The sequence below is a fragment of the Charadrius vociferus genome, unplaced genomic scaffold, assembly GCF_000708025.1.
Source record: "Charadrius vociferus isolate BGI_N301 unplaced genomic scaffold, ASM70802v2 scaffold858, whole genome shotgun sequence".
Lineage (NCBI taxonomy): Eukaryota > Metazoa > Chordata > Aves > Charadriiformes > Charadriidae > Charadrius > Charadrius vociferus.
Window position 1 is genome coordinate 3,398,570 of NW_009649724.1, and position 15,726 is coordinate 3,414,295.

At 49.8% G+C, this 15,726-nt stretch overlaps 1 protein-coding gene across 1 annotated transcript in view; it reads left to right on the top strand.

Annotated features, from left to right (window-relative positions):
- Positions 1–1,338: 1,338 nt before the first annotated feature.
- Positions 1,339–15,726, top strand: part of ETS1 (v-ets avian erythroblastosis virus E26 oncogene homolog 1) — a 21,368-nt gene continuing 6,980 nt past the window's right edge. Inside the window, exons 1-6 of the mRNA XM_009890827.1 lie at positions 1,339–1,456; positions 2,115–2,315; positions 5,744–5,818; positions 6,764–7,012; positions 10,400–10,509; positions 10,540–10,582. Of these exons, the coding sequence (XP_009889129.1) occupies positions 1,339–1,456; positions 2,115–2,315; positions 5,744–5,818; positions 6,764–7,012; positions 10,400–10,509; positions 10,540–10,582 (796 nt within the window). The remainder of the gene's footprint in view (positions 1,457–2,114; positions 2,316–5,743; positions 5,819–6,763; positions 7,013–10,399; positions 10,510–10,539; positions 10,583–15,726) is intronic.

Consider the following 15,726-nt stretch of genomic DNA (forward strand, 5'->3'; position numbering starts at 1 on the left):
TCTCCAGCCCTGACTCGCCGTTGCATTAGCGATGCACTCAACGTTGCTTGAAAGAAGCACTCGCCAGGGTTTTGGAGGTATAATGGCTTATTAAATCAGAGCCGAAATTAACTTGGAGCAATAGTAAGCCGAGGTGGCTGGGATTTCCACAAAACAGAGAATTCTTTGACTTTTGGTGTCTACACCCAGACATTCATGAAAACAGCAAAAGAGCTTGCGCGTGGTGTCATTTTTCCACTGAGAACAGTTTTCATTGAAAAATTTCCAATAGGCTCCAGTGCTAAAGCGGCCTCAGGTGGAAGATTTACACATGAGACTGATACAGTTCAGTCGTTGGAGATGGTGGTTGTACGAGGCTTTCCTTCTCTTCAAAAGATGTTTTTCAGGAATGCTTAAAATACATGAAAAAGAGCCAAACCTTTATTCAGATCAAGGAGGTCTGGCATTTGTTTTTTTTTTTTTTTTTAAACGGTTGCTTTTGTTTATGAAACTCTGTGGCTACAAATATCCGCCTCCTTCCAAATTAATTAGAAAAAGGGAAGAGCTTTGCTTCTCACCAGGACTTACTCCAAGGCCCAGCTCTTGGCTTGGCCCCGCGCTCTCCCATGGGGGCGGCTGAGCATTGTTCAGTGACTCACCCCGAATCGCGTCGCTCCATGCTATGGGCTGCGCGTGATGTAACTCTGTGCTAATGTGGGATTTTCCAGCTCTTTGTTTTCTCTCCCTCCTTGAATGGGTTTTCTGCCGGTTCTTCATCCTGCCTCAGCCTGCTGTCAGCTTACTTTTTCCAGGATTGCCTGCGAATCTTTAAAATTAATTTTTTCCTTTTGCTTTTCTTTGGACTGGAATGCCCAAAGCTGGAGTGGGAGTTCAGAGACGCTTTTCTCCCTGCTTTCTTGTTCACCTTGGTGTAGGACTCTTTACCTTCATTGGCCTCTGGGGCTGCTCGGCTATTTCCCAGGCTCCAGAGGCCACCAGGGGTGATGAAGCCCAGCAGGCTGATATCTGGAAAGGTCTTTGATATCACCGTCAAAGTTCCAGTAGCGTATTCATGGTTGGCTTGTAAGAAGACCATGTCACCTACCCTACCAGACATGGCTTGTTTATGCCCTTTAAGTACAGGCTTCTTCTAAGCACAAGATTCTTTTTCTTGTATTTAAGAAGGCTGCTCATGGACTTGTAGGGTTTAGGTGTAGGGCTAGAGGGTCTAGGTGTGAAAATTTCAGAAGAAAGAAAGATTTCTCTGTTCTTCTGACAATTTGATAGCCAACATGCCTCCTGTCATCTTTCCCAGTCCCATGCCCTTACGGCCGTTTTTCTCTCCTTCTTCTTTCAGATATGGAATGTGCGGACGTGCCTTTATTAACTCCCAGCAGCAAAGAAATGATGTCTCAGGCATTGAAAGCCACCTTCAGCGGCTTTGCCAAAGAGCAACAGCGGCTGGGAATCCCCAAAGGTAAGACATGTAAGACATGGCTTCCCAGTGAGGAGCCGGGGCAGACACAGAGGTCGTGTCCTCCTGCCCTTCTCCACATCTGCCATCTCTTTTGTTGATTCTCTCCAGGTAGTATTGCCTTGTTTCTTGGCAGCTTCAGCTGGAAACATCTGGACATACAGGCAAAACCTTTCAGTACTCCTTCCATACTACGCCTGTCTGACAGATTGTGCCTGTCTGTCCTGCTGACTTCTGCTGGATGACCTCTTTTGCAACTCTGGGGACCTGCTCCTTTTGGAGGCAGCTCCAGGACTTGTATTTACAAGTCGTCTCCGCAATACGGAGAAGCAGCGGGGACCCTTTACAGGAGACTGATAAGAAGGAGAAACCAAGTGAGATAGAGAAAACGGTGGGAGAAAGGGTCAGAGAAATGGTGGAATTGTTAAAAGTCCCAAACAAATCCAAAGCTCGTTCCTTGTGTGATGGGCTGATCCAAACTATAGGTATGGTGTTCCACCACGTTTCACCCTTATGCCAATGGACTGTCAGTCTCTCTGGGATGAAATTCTGCAGGTGTTTATCCACTGGGACAGCTGTAGCACTGTTTGTGTCCTGTTTTCCTGGGGAAATGGCTTGTGGTTGCTCATTCATGGATCTCTTCTACAACCCCTTGGTGCAGATCCCCAGCAGTGGACGGAGACGCACGTGCGGGACTGGGTGATGTGGGCGGTGAACGAGTTCAGCCTGAAGGGAGTGGATTTCCAGAAGTTTTGCATGAATGGAGCCGCCCTCTGCGCCCTGGGGAAGGAGTGCTTCCTGGAGCTAGCGCCTGACTTTGTGGGAGATATCCTTTGGGAACATCTGGAGATCTTACAGAAAGGTGAGTCCTGGAGTCTCCAGGGTGAATGGCTCATGACTGGCCTGATTTTTGGGCCCTTCTGAAGACCTTGGCTGGCAGCCTGGCTGTGCAATGAGGTATTCACCTTAGGCTTTAAACCCAAGAAAAGCAGCTTTCGAAGCCCAGTTTCCCAGTAGGATTTCAAATGGGCATCCCAACCGGGAGCGGGCAATGCAAATCCTGGCGCTGCTTGAAAGAGGAAGGGCGTTTGCGCCGGCCGCTTGGCGGGAATCTACAGCGGGCAGGGCCACTCCGCCTGCCTGGAAACCATGGTGGGATTTTCCAAAGCATTCTTCCTCAGCTCGTTCAGCTCCCGTTGTGAATTTTACTACTTCCTCTGGCAGAACTGGGTACAGCGATACCACCAAAATCCCACCCTAATTTCCCAGTTGTGATTGGAAGCCGCTTTTCTTTGTTTCATGTCCCAAAAGGTGTAATGGCATTGTGTTAAGAGTGGCCGTGTCCCCCACAGGAGAAGCCATCTCTGCCAGTCCCCGCATGACAGCAGTCCAGGGCATTAATTTTCAATGACTGGGGACACACACACACGTTGATTTTGGGTGTTGATTTTCGTGGCGTCTGGATGCCCAAGCAACACTTACCGGTTTCTAAATGGTTTCTAAAGGGCGGGTGAAGAGCTTCACGCCTTTAACCGAGCCACAAGCAGGGGCAGCGGCAAATCTGAGCTCTGTCTCTAGCTCGGTTTTGTGCAGAGCTATTTGCTTTCCTGGAATATCCCTTGCGCTGTCATACCGACCCTGCGTGCTTCGCAGCGGGCCTCTGCTGGTAGCAGGAAGGGGAGGGGGAGCAAAGTTATGCCTTCCAGGAAGCCATTGACAAATGGATGTTAATTGCTGATTACTAATTTTACTGCTACCTGTGGTTTGCAGAAGGTAAACACGGCTCTTCCCAGGGTCTGGGTACGACGGGCTGTTTTTCTGCTCTTTGACTCTATATCTGTTCTGTTCTTCTCGTTTTGCATAATTTTTATTGGGTGCTTGTATCAACAGCAAGCAGTTTAACCAAACAAAGCAAAACGTTGCGGTCAGTCCAGTTTCTCCGTGCTGTAAGCCACGGCTTGTAACGTAGCTATGCCTTCCCGCAACCCTTCTTCCTTCATTCGTTTGGGCTCTGACCCGCTGGAGAGGGATGCGATGTGCTGCAGGTACTGACTGAGGCATCAGAGCTGGGTTTGCAGCTCCTTCCTGCAGATTCCCCAAGGCACGGAGATGAACTCGGTGCTGGAATTTCACAGTAAAGTAGGGATCATGTTTCCGTAGAGCGTTGACACACGCGGGCGTTAGGATGCTGCAGTCCTGAGGATGCAAAAGGCCTGAGACAGAGAGGAGCTTTTGCAAAGAAACTGGAAGTCTTTGTGCCTGTTGCAGCTTTTCTTCCAAAAGGACGAGAAAGAATTAAGCCGAATTTCTTTGTTTCGACACTGTTGGTGTAGCCCTGGGAACCAAGAAGTCTCCATTCTGTGTTCAGTTTTACTTGTGACTTTGTCACCTCTTGCATAAGCTATCGGAGCCTTAGCTTCTATGGTGGGTTCTTTACACATTTCCCAGAAGGGCAATATCTGTGAAGTATTTGGAGAGTAACTAAGAAGAGCTTCCAAGAAAGAACCAGCCTCACCCCAAGGACTAATTTCTGTTCCCTGTAAGTCATGGGACTCGTCTTACTGGTAGTACATCTCCAAATCCCTGACAAGATCTGGGTTCCGTTGTGCTCGTGCTGTACAAACATACGTGCAAAATTCTCCCTGTCGCATCTCTCCCTGTGCGAGAGGAGATGGTTGTCTCCACTTTGTGGCCGGGGATGTCAAGGATCAAGGTTTCCCCAGGCTCACCCATCTCTTCCATCTTCCCCAGCCACCCACCATCATCGTTTGGGGGTGCTGATGCTGGGAATGGTGGTTAACCCCCAAAATGTTTGGCTTTACCTATGCCAAACATCGCAAACGATGCCAGTGCAACCGCTGGCATCGGGTCACGCTGGGACAGGCAGTGACCTTGCTGTCCCTCCTGCTACCATGCGTCCCTTGCGAGTGCTTTCCGAGAGTGACTCATGTACCACAGGCTGCTGGGGGGTTTAAAAACGGCAGCAGATGGGCGACTTTTCCCTGCATGGATTTGGATATTTTCAGGCATATTTTTCCAAATTTCTTCCTAAAATAACCTCTTGAGTTACCAGCAGTCAGCAGTGCCCTCCACTTGACTGTAAGCATAGCTGAAGGTTGTTCTCTTTCTCTGTGGTCACCCACCCTGCCCCTTGGCAGACACCGTGGGGAGAGCAAAAAAGCGTTTCTCATTAGGTCTCTCTGTTTGCACAAAACCTCCTTTTGTTAGAGAATATTTTCCACTCTGCAATCCCCAGGAGAGAGGGCCAAAATTAGGCTTCTTGCATACGAATGTGCGTTATCTTCGGTTCGGTCCTCTTTAGCCTCAGCAGAAGTAAACATAACCTGGAGTTGTCTATGTGGGTTTTTTTTTTTTTATTTTTTGTTTTGGTTACCCTCTGCAAAGAAAATAAAATCTCCCGTGCCGGTATCTCTGCCCACGTGCCGTGCTGGAACGAGTAAGGTGTTAATGGAAAAACTGGTCAGGGTAGGAGCAATGTGGCTTTTACATGGGAAAGCAAATTCGGCGCCAAGCCCAGGAGTACCAAAGTGCTCGGAAAAAGCAATGGAAAGCGGAGAATCTACGCTTTGATGTAATATGTGCTCTTTCTCAGGGAATTATGCCTATAGAAAGGCTAAAATTTTGCGTGCTGCCCATATACACACCGTGGGGTCTGTATCAGGAGTTGGGTGATGGACAGTGCGACGAAGCTTTTTTGAGCACAGATCTATCACCTGCATGAGGTGGAAGGTAAAAGGCGCTGCGTAGGCTGGGAATTAGCATTAATTTGGGGTTGTAGGAGCTGGTTTTGGTATGCGTTACCCACTCACTTTGCACACACCTACTGCTGGTCTAAAAATAGGGGCTTTCTCAGGAAAACAACTGTCCCTGTATGGTGGGGTTTTTTTCACGAGCTTATACATGTAAGCGTGATAAGCAATCCTGGAGAGACTGAAAGACGACAAAAATTAAGGCAAGCAAGGAAATTATGCAACTAGTATTTCAGAACCACCTGGAGCCCCTGATTGAGAAAGTTGTTGCTGTTCTGTTTTGGTTTGTTTAAATTTGGGCATGCCTGCAGCAAGAACTCCCGAAGGAACCCAAAGCGCATCAAGCACTTGTTTCAGTGGGATTTTGGCTCCTAACTAATTTCTGTGCCTTTGAATGTCCCAGTTTAACCCGGAGAGGAGCATTTTAGGAAGTTTAGACCTCTCTGCATTACAGCAAGTCTCGCGGATTACGATATGCCTATGGACATGTGACATTTCCTTCCTTTTCTCTTTGCAGAAGAGGTAAAACCGTACCCAGCAAATGGAGTGAATACAACATATCCAGAATCCCGCTATACTTCAGACTACTTCATTAGTAAGTCTCAATTATCAGTATCGTTCTGGTGCCTCCAGGCATGAAAGTGCCACCTATTAGAGGTTTGTCTGCCTCACGTGAGGACTGCACCATGCAGTTGTTACTCTGTCGTGGCAGAGCATGCAAAGTATGTCATTTTGTCTTTCCTAGTGTTTTGGGTTTATTTAGAAGCCGTCTTTATTTTTTGGGGGGGACTGCCTTGAGATGCTATAATCTCACTTTGCAAGCACTGTTGGTTTGAAGCTGTAGCTCAGTAGACCTGACAAGCGACCTCAACACCCCAGAACATTCGGATTTTTAAAAAAACTTATTAAAAAAGGGGGAGACGTGGGGGAAGAAGGCTTAATTCTGAATTGCTAGGTAGGAGCCTAGCAAGGAAAGAGATGAGTCATCAATCTAGACTCCCGTGCTTCCCGTTGCCATTGGTTTGGAGATGTTCTTTAAAGGCATTTGAAATCTGTGATGTATTTCCTGAACCAGCAAAAAAACCCCCCAACCCAACTCACCTGAATTGGGGTTCCAGGCTCTGGCCAGTGAGGAGAAGTGACTGTGGAAGTGACTCACCTATTACAATCGCCAATTAATCTTCTTTGCCCTATATCTCCTTTGCTGAGACTACGCTCGTCACGATTTTCCAGCTTTTTCCCACTAGCAGCTTGCTTGAGAGGAGTTTGGCATAATGCACGTTGATGATGGTTGAGGATGTCTTATTTGTTTAAATTGCTGCAATTATAAGACACAATCTCTCTGTAGGTTTTAAAAGCCTTACTCAAAATTAGTGCCCAATTGTTCCAGGTATTTTATATCCAAAGACAGCCTCCTCTCCCACTGCGGACCTCAGATCTCAGTGTGCTGTGGGAAGCTGGAGGGGGAGTGAGCAACTCTCTGGTTTCTTTGAGCTGCTTGTGTTTGGGTCGCTTTCTGACGCTCCCGTTCTACCGGCAGGTTATGGCATCGAGCATGCGCAGTGCGTGCCTCCCTCTGAGTTCTCTGAGCCCAGCTTCATCACCGAGTCCTACCAGACCCTCCATCCCATCAGCGCGGAAGAGCTCCTGTCCCTCAAGTACGAGAACGACTATCCCTCGGTCATCCTGCGGGACCCAGTCCAGACGGACTCCCTGCAGACAGACTACTTCACGATCAAGCAAGAAGTAGTAACGCCAGATAACATGTGCATGGGACGCGCCAGTCGAGGTACAGTTGGGCATCTCCCAGGGTTTGCTTGAGTTCTTGCCACCTCTACCGATATCAACATAAGCGCTGCCTTCCCCTCTGTAGGAGATGTACTTTGGGGGGACCGAGGCCATTAGGGCACTGCGCAGCGCCAGGAACAAAGCCACATATCTCACGAGGCTGAACTTCCAGATGGATCCCCTGATGGCTTCGAGCCCTTTTCTTTTCTCTACTCTGCTGCCTGGTTTTGTAGCAAAAGTGGAGCATTGCTGGCTCTGTACTTTGATGTCAAACTTGAGTGAGGTTGAGATAGGCTTTAAGGTTATTGGGGGACACAGACTGCTGTGTGGTTGTATAAATCTCATTTTCCTAGGAGACCAGGCAAAACCCCACAAATCCTTCACAAGTTCTCATCAGGAATTACTGGCCAAGGCTCTGAAGTGTTTTACACTTGATGATCCAAAGTCTTTATCCATCATCTCCATTGACATTGCTGTCTGTTTGCTTGAACTCATGATCTGTTCTGATGAAGCCAAGCCCCGTGCTTTGTTAGGAGATGCAGATGTCATGGGTTGAGTCAGCGACAGAGCCGAAGGACCCCCCGAATCCTTGTGCTACATCTCCAAAGAGTTATAGGTACATGATTCCCGTTTGAGATGATGGGATTTTAACACCTAAACACATTTGAGGATCTGAGCCCAAATGCCTTTTCAATTAATATTATTAAATTCTGAACACATGGGGCCCAGATGCCCGACTACTCTGTAATTACATTGCTTAATGCAAGGCTGAGGATCTGGCTCACAGTATAATATATTCAAAGCAAAAGTTTAATCCGTAGAGCTCAAAGTCACTTACAAAGGGGTATCGTTATCTCCTGACTCCAGGTAGGGAACCTGAGGCACGGGGAGGAGATCTGACCTGCCTGCGATGGTGCCCTGAATAGGATCCAGGTGTCCCCAAACCTAAAATTCATTATAGTAACGTGTTGCTGTGAGCCAGGTTTGATGTTGAACATTTAAAGCCAGCTAGGAGAGCTGAAGATGTGCTGGTTCCCTGTGAAAGCCGGAGCCCCGTTGCAGGTCTGCATCGCATGTGTGTTGCCCAGTGGAGCTCATTTTAAGTTCCTCATTCTTTTTCCAAGCTGGGAGAGCTAATGACAGGAGAGTTATTATTTGTATTATTACCTCTGCTTCTGCTGCTGGCTGAGTGTTAATATGAGAGAGGTGACTTGGACGATACGGTGAGCCAAAAGGGCAGCAGTGTTAGAATTTCACGTAAGCTCCTCTTGCTGGGGTTGTTTTTCTGGCTGTCTTTCATCGGTGTCTTTCCCTTTTCTTGACCTTTTCTTTAACATAGGTGATTTCATAATAATTCTCACTGAAATGCAATGATTCAGGCGTGCTTTTGCAATTGTACCTTGAGCCTGTTCTCGCTGGCAAGCCTAAAAAGGCTCCAGGGGAGGGAAGAAAGCGCCCTTAACTCCGCAGTGGGGACCAAGGGCCCCTGTGTTAGCAAACCCTTGAACGTACTCATTGCAAGTGAAGAAATGCAACGGGCTACGGCCGTGCTTACACTAACGCGACATTTCAGCCATGTAGAAGGGACTTTGGGTGGCATAAATCCTCCCAGAGTGGCATAAAAAAGCCTTACTGTAAAGCAGAGTTCAGTTTATTTGTATTTACGTACATCTTTACCTTCATCTGTATTCAAAGATTAGTCTGTCGCAAAGTCAAGTGCTTCAGCAGTGGGAAATTCAGGATGAAGGTTTTCCAGACAGTCTCCTTTTGTCTTTCGTTGTGGGGGCTTTAGGAGTTAATTCTGTGGTCCCGTGGGAGTTTTTTTTCACTCGGCCTTATCACTGAGGACGTCTGGTTGGAAAGTGTAGTGGCCAAACCCTTAACAAGTTTCCTCTGAGGAGGTGCAAGGCGTGATTTTTCCAAAGGCTCACATTTAGGTCAAATTTAGGTGAATTTTCAACGAAATGACCCAAGTCACGTCTCCAACACTGCGGCTGTTCATCTGGCAGATTTTAAATTCCTTTTCTAAACGAGCTTGTGCTGCGGGACTTCTCAGGGAAGTGGTTATGCCAATTAATGAACATGCACAAAGCGGTGTTAATTTTCCCCTTGCAGGATTCAGGAAGCGCTTGAAGTGTATTCTGTGAAATTCTCAAAAACCTAGAAGAAAAAAAATTAATCAAAAGAGTTTGAAGCATGAATATTACCGGCAGAATCAAGGCGATGGGTCCAAATTTCAAATGATTTCGGGCCAGCGATCGGGGCAGAGCCCACGGTAGTTGAGTCTTTTCGCAGCAAGTGCTCTTCAAACTACAACACAACAAATATTTGGGGGAGCGTGCCAGCGTCCTTCAACGTTCCTGTTCCCCTGTGATTTACTATCTGGGCCCAAGCTGCGGGTAGCTCTGCCAATGGAAATTTCTCCAGGAGTTCTTGCACAATCCCAGCAGCTGTTTTTAGCCCGGTTTGGGAAATTAGTGAACTTGAATGATCCTGTTACGCTCTTAGTTTGTCAGTAAAGATGTTGAGCAATCGGCAGCGTACGGGAGATCAGAGAGAGCAATTTCAGTTTGTTCTTTGGAGCCTTTTTTAGCTCTCAGTTTTAAGCACAGAGGGTACACTTACGCTGTCTCTAGTGGGTGTAAAGCAGCATAGCACTGCTGAGGATCTGGCCACTCGTGTTCTGGTCTTTACTAAAAATACCCCCGAGAGTAGCCTTGATACAACCCAGCTGTGCTCACCTTACCAGAACTGGAAAAATAGCTGTTTGAGCTCTCAGCCTTTTGCTCTCCTCCTCTGTCAAATCTGCTGCTGTTTGGGGATTTGGGGGTGGAAGCTGGTTGTAACATATGGCAATAAAAGGCTGCTGTATAGTTTTGGGGGAAACATCAAAAGGGAAGAAGCGGAGTGTCCAGTGCCCTTGAATATGCCTGAGCAGCATTTATATAGGGCTGGCAGAGGTAATATGGGACTTACTGGAGACCCCTATCTTTCAGCAGCAAGAGCAAGAGGTCGTGGCACTTGAACCGAGCTTTGAATATCTATCTAAAGTGAATTATTTCTCTGTATTGCCTTTTTGAAACAGAGGACAATTCCCAGTTTGCCCCCGGCATCAGACTTGGGTAGAGAGTCAGGACTTTGGGTTTTTCCCTGCTCTGGTGCCTGAACATCTCCGGGGCTCAGATAGCCCTGCTCTAAGTTACGAAGATAACAGAAGTGGCCCAGTTTCAGGCCGTACTTTCGAGTTTGTTTGGTGGGATGGCAAACATTTGCCTGGTTGCCTTCTGCCTGCACACCAGGCCGACAAAGTGCTCTTCTCCTGGCCGCGGCAAGCTAGAGCATCCCCGTGCTGGCCAGGCGCATCTCACATACCTTTCCGTCTCGCCAGGTAAACTGGGCGGCCAGGACTCCTTCGAGAGCATAGAGAGCTACGACAGCTGCGACCGGCTGACGCAGTCCTGGAGCAGCCAGTCCTCCTTTCAGAGCCTGCAGCGCGTCCCCTCCTGAGTAGGGCCCGATTAGAAAGAGTGCAAGCCTGTCATCCCTGCTGCTGCCCTCGCTGGCTACACAGGTAGGGTCACACTCCTCAGGAAACCACCTCTCTGCTGAGGGTCTTGGGTAGAGCCTCTCCATCGGTGGAGGGCAGAGCCTCCAGGGTCTCTGGGTTGCCTCAACGCCTGCGTCGCTGGCTCAGTGGCCTGTGAGTGAGGAGTTTTGGGGTGCCCCTGGGCTCAGCCACACGCATGTGGGCACACCTGAGCATATGCAGCCCCCCAAGGCTGCATGTCCTTCAAGCGCAGGCACTCCAGACCTCGTGGAGGATGTAGAACGTGGCTGAGTGCAGAGCATTCGATGCCTTGCGATCCATTACGCCTGGACGCCTCCTGGTTGAGTCTGGTAGGAACTGGTGTCTGGTTCGTATTGTTGAGAGCACAAGGTAGTAGAAAGCCCTCGTTTCCCCCCTCCAACGCTTTTATGCAACGTGCGGGGCACTTGCTTGTGGTTGCCCACCTCAGGCAGGAGCGGCTTCGTTTCCAGCATCGCTGTGGGTGATGTGAAATGATCTTCTCCCCTTTTGGCATGGAAGAAGCGCTTGGTTTTGCTCTTTGGTGCGAGGCAGGGATGGGACGGTGCCAAAGCAGACCCAAACATTTTCCATTCCCTGCGCTGGGAAAGACGAGAAGGTGATAGGCCACGGAAACTCTGGGTTTTTATATGACAGCCCTCCAGCAATCTGGCATCTCCATGGAGTGAAACCTGGTGGGATGGGGCTTCCAGCTAAAACTGAGGTAATCCTTTCCAGTCCTTCTGTGCCATGGCTTTCCCCTGTACTATACGTCAAATTTGGAGGGTAGCCTCCTGCCAGTTCCCCTTTCCCTCCTACAAGCTGATCCATTCTGCCCCAGCTGGTAGCAGCTGTGGCCCAGAGGAGCCAAGCGGTGGAAATAGTTTGTGCAGATAACGATCATCAAAAGGTTCAGAGCAGATCCTGAGGTGTGACTGTCCCTGAATTCTCCTCCCACACACGGCTCATCTTAGGGCTGATATCTAGTTTTTTTGTAAGGGGGGGAGAGATGTAGAGGGGAGGAGAAGTGGAGAGATAATTTTAGGAGCTACGTGTAAAAAAGGAAGTGGTTTGTTGCTATAGCTTTAGTTAGAAAGAGAGCTCAGCCCTGCCTGCTGAATGAGCCTGTTTCGACCAAGTCGATGCAAAAGAAAAGTGTGCTTTGCTATTCCTGAATGGTTTTCGGCTGGGGGATGTGGTGGGGAGAGGCGTGAGTGGTAGGAGGGGCTGTGCCCCGAGACGCCGTTCCCCGCCGTGCCACGGAAGCTGATGTTCCTAAGAAAAGAGAGCAGTGAGCACAACTTGCAATTTTAATTCCTATTTTCTCCTGATAACGCCTTTCACTACGGCCCGTGGAAGTGTTTTTGGGTACCCAGTGCCTGGGCAGGAGCGTTGGTTGGGTTTTAACAGCTGGGGAAACTGAGGCACGGAGGCACTGGCAAAACGAGGAGCTTTATTTTCCAAACTGGATGTTTCCCTTCACATTTGCTGTAGCTCATGGAAAAGAGCCGCCCCCGTAGAGAGGCAGCGTTCCCAACTCCCTCCACGAGCGAGGAACCGAAGTCGGCGGCTGGACCCCGCGTTTTGCCAAGGAGTATTAGCACCCCAAAGAGTGTCCTTGGACTCGTGCCGCCAGGAAGGGGAGACTTCGGTTAATGCAGTGCCAGAGCACACTTCCAAACGCTTTACGCTGCATAACATTTTCCCTTGCCTCATTTCAAACCCCGTTTTGAGCCGGGAAGATAATCCCTTGGCCCGGGCATTTCGCTGTGATCAATAAGTGGGAGTGCCTGATTTTTTTATTTATTTTTTTTTTTTTTTTTTTTCTGCATTGCTTCACTTGAGAAACTTTAAATGGGGAGAGGAAAAGCAGAGGTTTCCAGAATCAGCAGTCACTTGGAAATCCTCAGCCTGGAGCGCTGCTTGCGTGCTCCGAAACCTGCTAAGCAGTAATTCGGTACTCAAACCGCCACAGCCCGCATTGGGAAAGATCTTTGGACAGATGAGCTTTGTGGACGTGTGACTCCAGGGATTTTAAAGCCTTTTTATGTCCCTTTTTGAAGCCTGTCAGCACCTTAGGTTTTCTGGGCAGAGGGAGCCCAGCACGGGTGCAGAGCGAAGCCAGGTTGCCGTGAAAGCAGGTCACGGCGAGAGCAAGTGAGAACACGTTGCGTTACAAACCGGAGGAGAACTGGGCACTCTCAAAACTGCTTTGTATCAGTGTATTTCTGCAAAAAAAAAAAAAAAAAAAAAAAAAAAAGAGAAAAATGCAGGCTGGCCACTGAGAAGTGCTGGACTTCTTGGGCCAGCTGAGCAAGGAGCGCGGGGACTCTCAGGCAGAACTCTTAGGTCCTTCTTTTTTTTGCTTTGCTTTGCTTTACTTTGACTTTACTCGGGGGAGGAAGTGCTGTCTACCAGCTAGAGCAGAGGAACTTGAAGCCTGGGCTCCGTTTGCAGCACTGCTGAGGAGGTGGAGCCTCCAAACGAGCAGAGCGGGGGATTACCAGCCCAGAGGCCCAAAGCGCCGGGACCCCTCTCTACTCAGATGATGCCTCGAGCACAGGTCCGACACCACTGGTGACTGGTGGAGCCAATGGAGCGCCCAACAGATGTGCACCTTTTAAGGCTGGAAGGGTGAAGCCTGGGAGATCACGTCCTTCATCTCCAGGGCTCTCTGCGTTGACTTTAAGAACTTGACAATATCGTTCAGGTTTTGTTACCAAGGGCCTGTTTTGCTGGTGGCCCCGGGGAGGTGGCACAGCGCTTTATCGCAGCCGCGGCAGATCTCTGATGGTATCTGCCCCAGGAGGCGCATGCTTTGGTGAGAAGGTGCATTTTGGCGGAAGCTCCATTTGCGTTTGATGTGTTCTTCACCCAGCTCGCAAGCAGCTTTTCAAAGCTGCGTTATCTGCCCCCACATCTTGACCTAATTTAACAAGTTGCCATGGTTGCTCACATAGAGGTTGAGACAATTTTCTTATCTTTTTGGAAGGAGAAATGTAACTGCTCAGGAGTTGATGAACTTCAGTTTCCATCGGTGCAGGGAGGGTTGGCTCTGGACACCTCTGGTTTGGGGGTCAGTTCTCTCAAAACTTGGCCAGCTTGAATCTTACATTAAGCCAGATGTTTTTTTTGGTCACGACCTAGGAAACGGAGAGAGAATGCCTCTATTAAATGTCAGCAAGTGGTGTGTCAGGGTGCATCTTCTCTGCAGGCAGATGTGCTAAACCTCACCTTGGCTTAGCCGAGCTCAGTTTAAGCTCTCTCCTTCATGCAGCAGCGCAGTGTTTGGTGTGGGTGGGTGGCTCGTGCTAGGTGCACGCTGGCACACGGGCATAGATCCCTCCATACCTGAGCCCAGCTGGGCTAAATCCAGCTCAGCTTTGCCTCCGTGCCACCCGTGGCTGTGCCGTAGCTGCATCCTGCGAGCCGCTGCCTCCGATGGGTATACCGTGGCCACCAGCATCCTTCGTGAGACCTGACACCACGCGGATAAATGCAGACGGTCTGTAGCAGAGAAGTGTGCAGCCCATGCAGAGGGTCTGACCGCATTAGTCTTCGGCCTTTCTGCCCTATATTCGTTTTTCCACTCTGCTGACCTACTTGTGCTGCTGCCCTCCTGGTGATGGAGGTCCAGCGGAGGTTCAGAGCCTCCCTCTGCCCCTGTGGTTGGCGATAGCCACTCAAGACTGAATTAATTGTTTTCGGCTTTTCTTGAGCACCTGCGTGGGTTTATAGCCAAGATGTGGTGTTTGTTTGCTTTGCGGTACGTAGGACCTCAGCATCGTCTGTGCAGGCCGGGGCTTTCCATCTCATGGTGTTGTCTTCGTTGCCACACCACCAGAGCTGTGATGTGCCGAGCTGCTGCTCCACACCGCTGAACAGACAGAGCAGAGCAATACCCCTCGCGTTCGAGAGGTGAAGGGAGGGAAGAGGGATGAAAAAGGTCAAATGAGTGCATGCCAAACCTTGATCCCTCGTCTCCAAGGCTGGTTTTGCATTTGTGATGCTCTCCTCTCTTACGGACTCGGTTAGGAAGTTGCTGATGCCTTTATAGACAATCTCAGCACCTAAAGAGTTAATGCCCCCTTCCCAGCTAATATCATACATGACCTGAGCATCTCTCTTAGCGACAGATTGATGCTATCTTCATTATCATGCTGCCTTTAATGAAGAGAGGAGGTCGTGCAGGGAATAGCCATCTCTCACTGATGCTATCTCGCCCAAGCACCCAGGAGGGCTTCTGTCTACCAAACGGTTTTGCCCCGGCCAGATCCAACCCTGAGCCTTGCCATCAGCATTCGCAGTACCATGTTGATGGGGCCCAAATTCGCCTGCTTTAAACCCACCCCGCCCTGTCCGAATTGTCTGCGGTGCAGATCCTGAAGCCTTTGACAAGCCTCCGTTTCTGAGCGATGCTTATCTGTGACGCAGAAGTGAAAGCACGCAGCTGCTGTTTTGCAAGAAAGTCGAGCCGGTGCCAAAGAAAGTGGGTCTCTCTGAAGAGAGCGTGTGTGCTTCTTCCCCCCTTCTTCTTGCCTGTGCTGCTGGGCTGAAGCTTCCACCAGCAAGCTGTGCTGGGCTCATCGGCATCCGAAAATCCGCCAGCGGCTGACTTCCCGGCCCCTCTGCCACCGTGGTCCGGTGACGCGGCTGTGCTTAACATCCAGGCTCTGTTCAGTAGCATTCCTGGAAACATGCGCATCCTTCCTTGCCTGCTTGCCTGCACTTCTGGAGAAGCCTGCCTGTACGGGCATCCCTAACCACTTGTATCTTGGGTTGGGGGAATTTGGAGATGCACTCAGCGATCAGAAGCAGCGTGACAGCCCCTCTGTCCCCTGTGCGACGCGGGGGATGTTGGTAACTCGCTCCTTCTGGCTCATCCCCTTTTACCTGCCCTTGCAGGGGGATTTCAAGTGTGACCAGCCAGCGCCTCCTGCCCGCTTTCTGCCCCCGCCGCAGAGCCTGCGTGGGCCCAGCAGCCCTTTTTGACTGGTGTGAGGTGGGGAGCTGGAGGGTGGGGTGCGGGACTGGTTCAGCGGCTCCTGCTCCACCTGCCAGACATGTGCAAATGACAGTGAAATCAGCCCCACGCAACGCTGCCCAACCGTGACGGCAGCTCAGCTCTCACCAGAGCTGCTGCAGCCGCC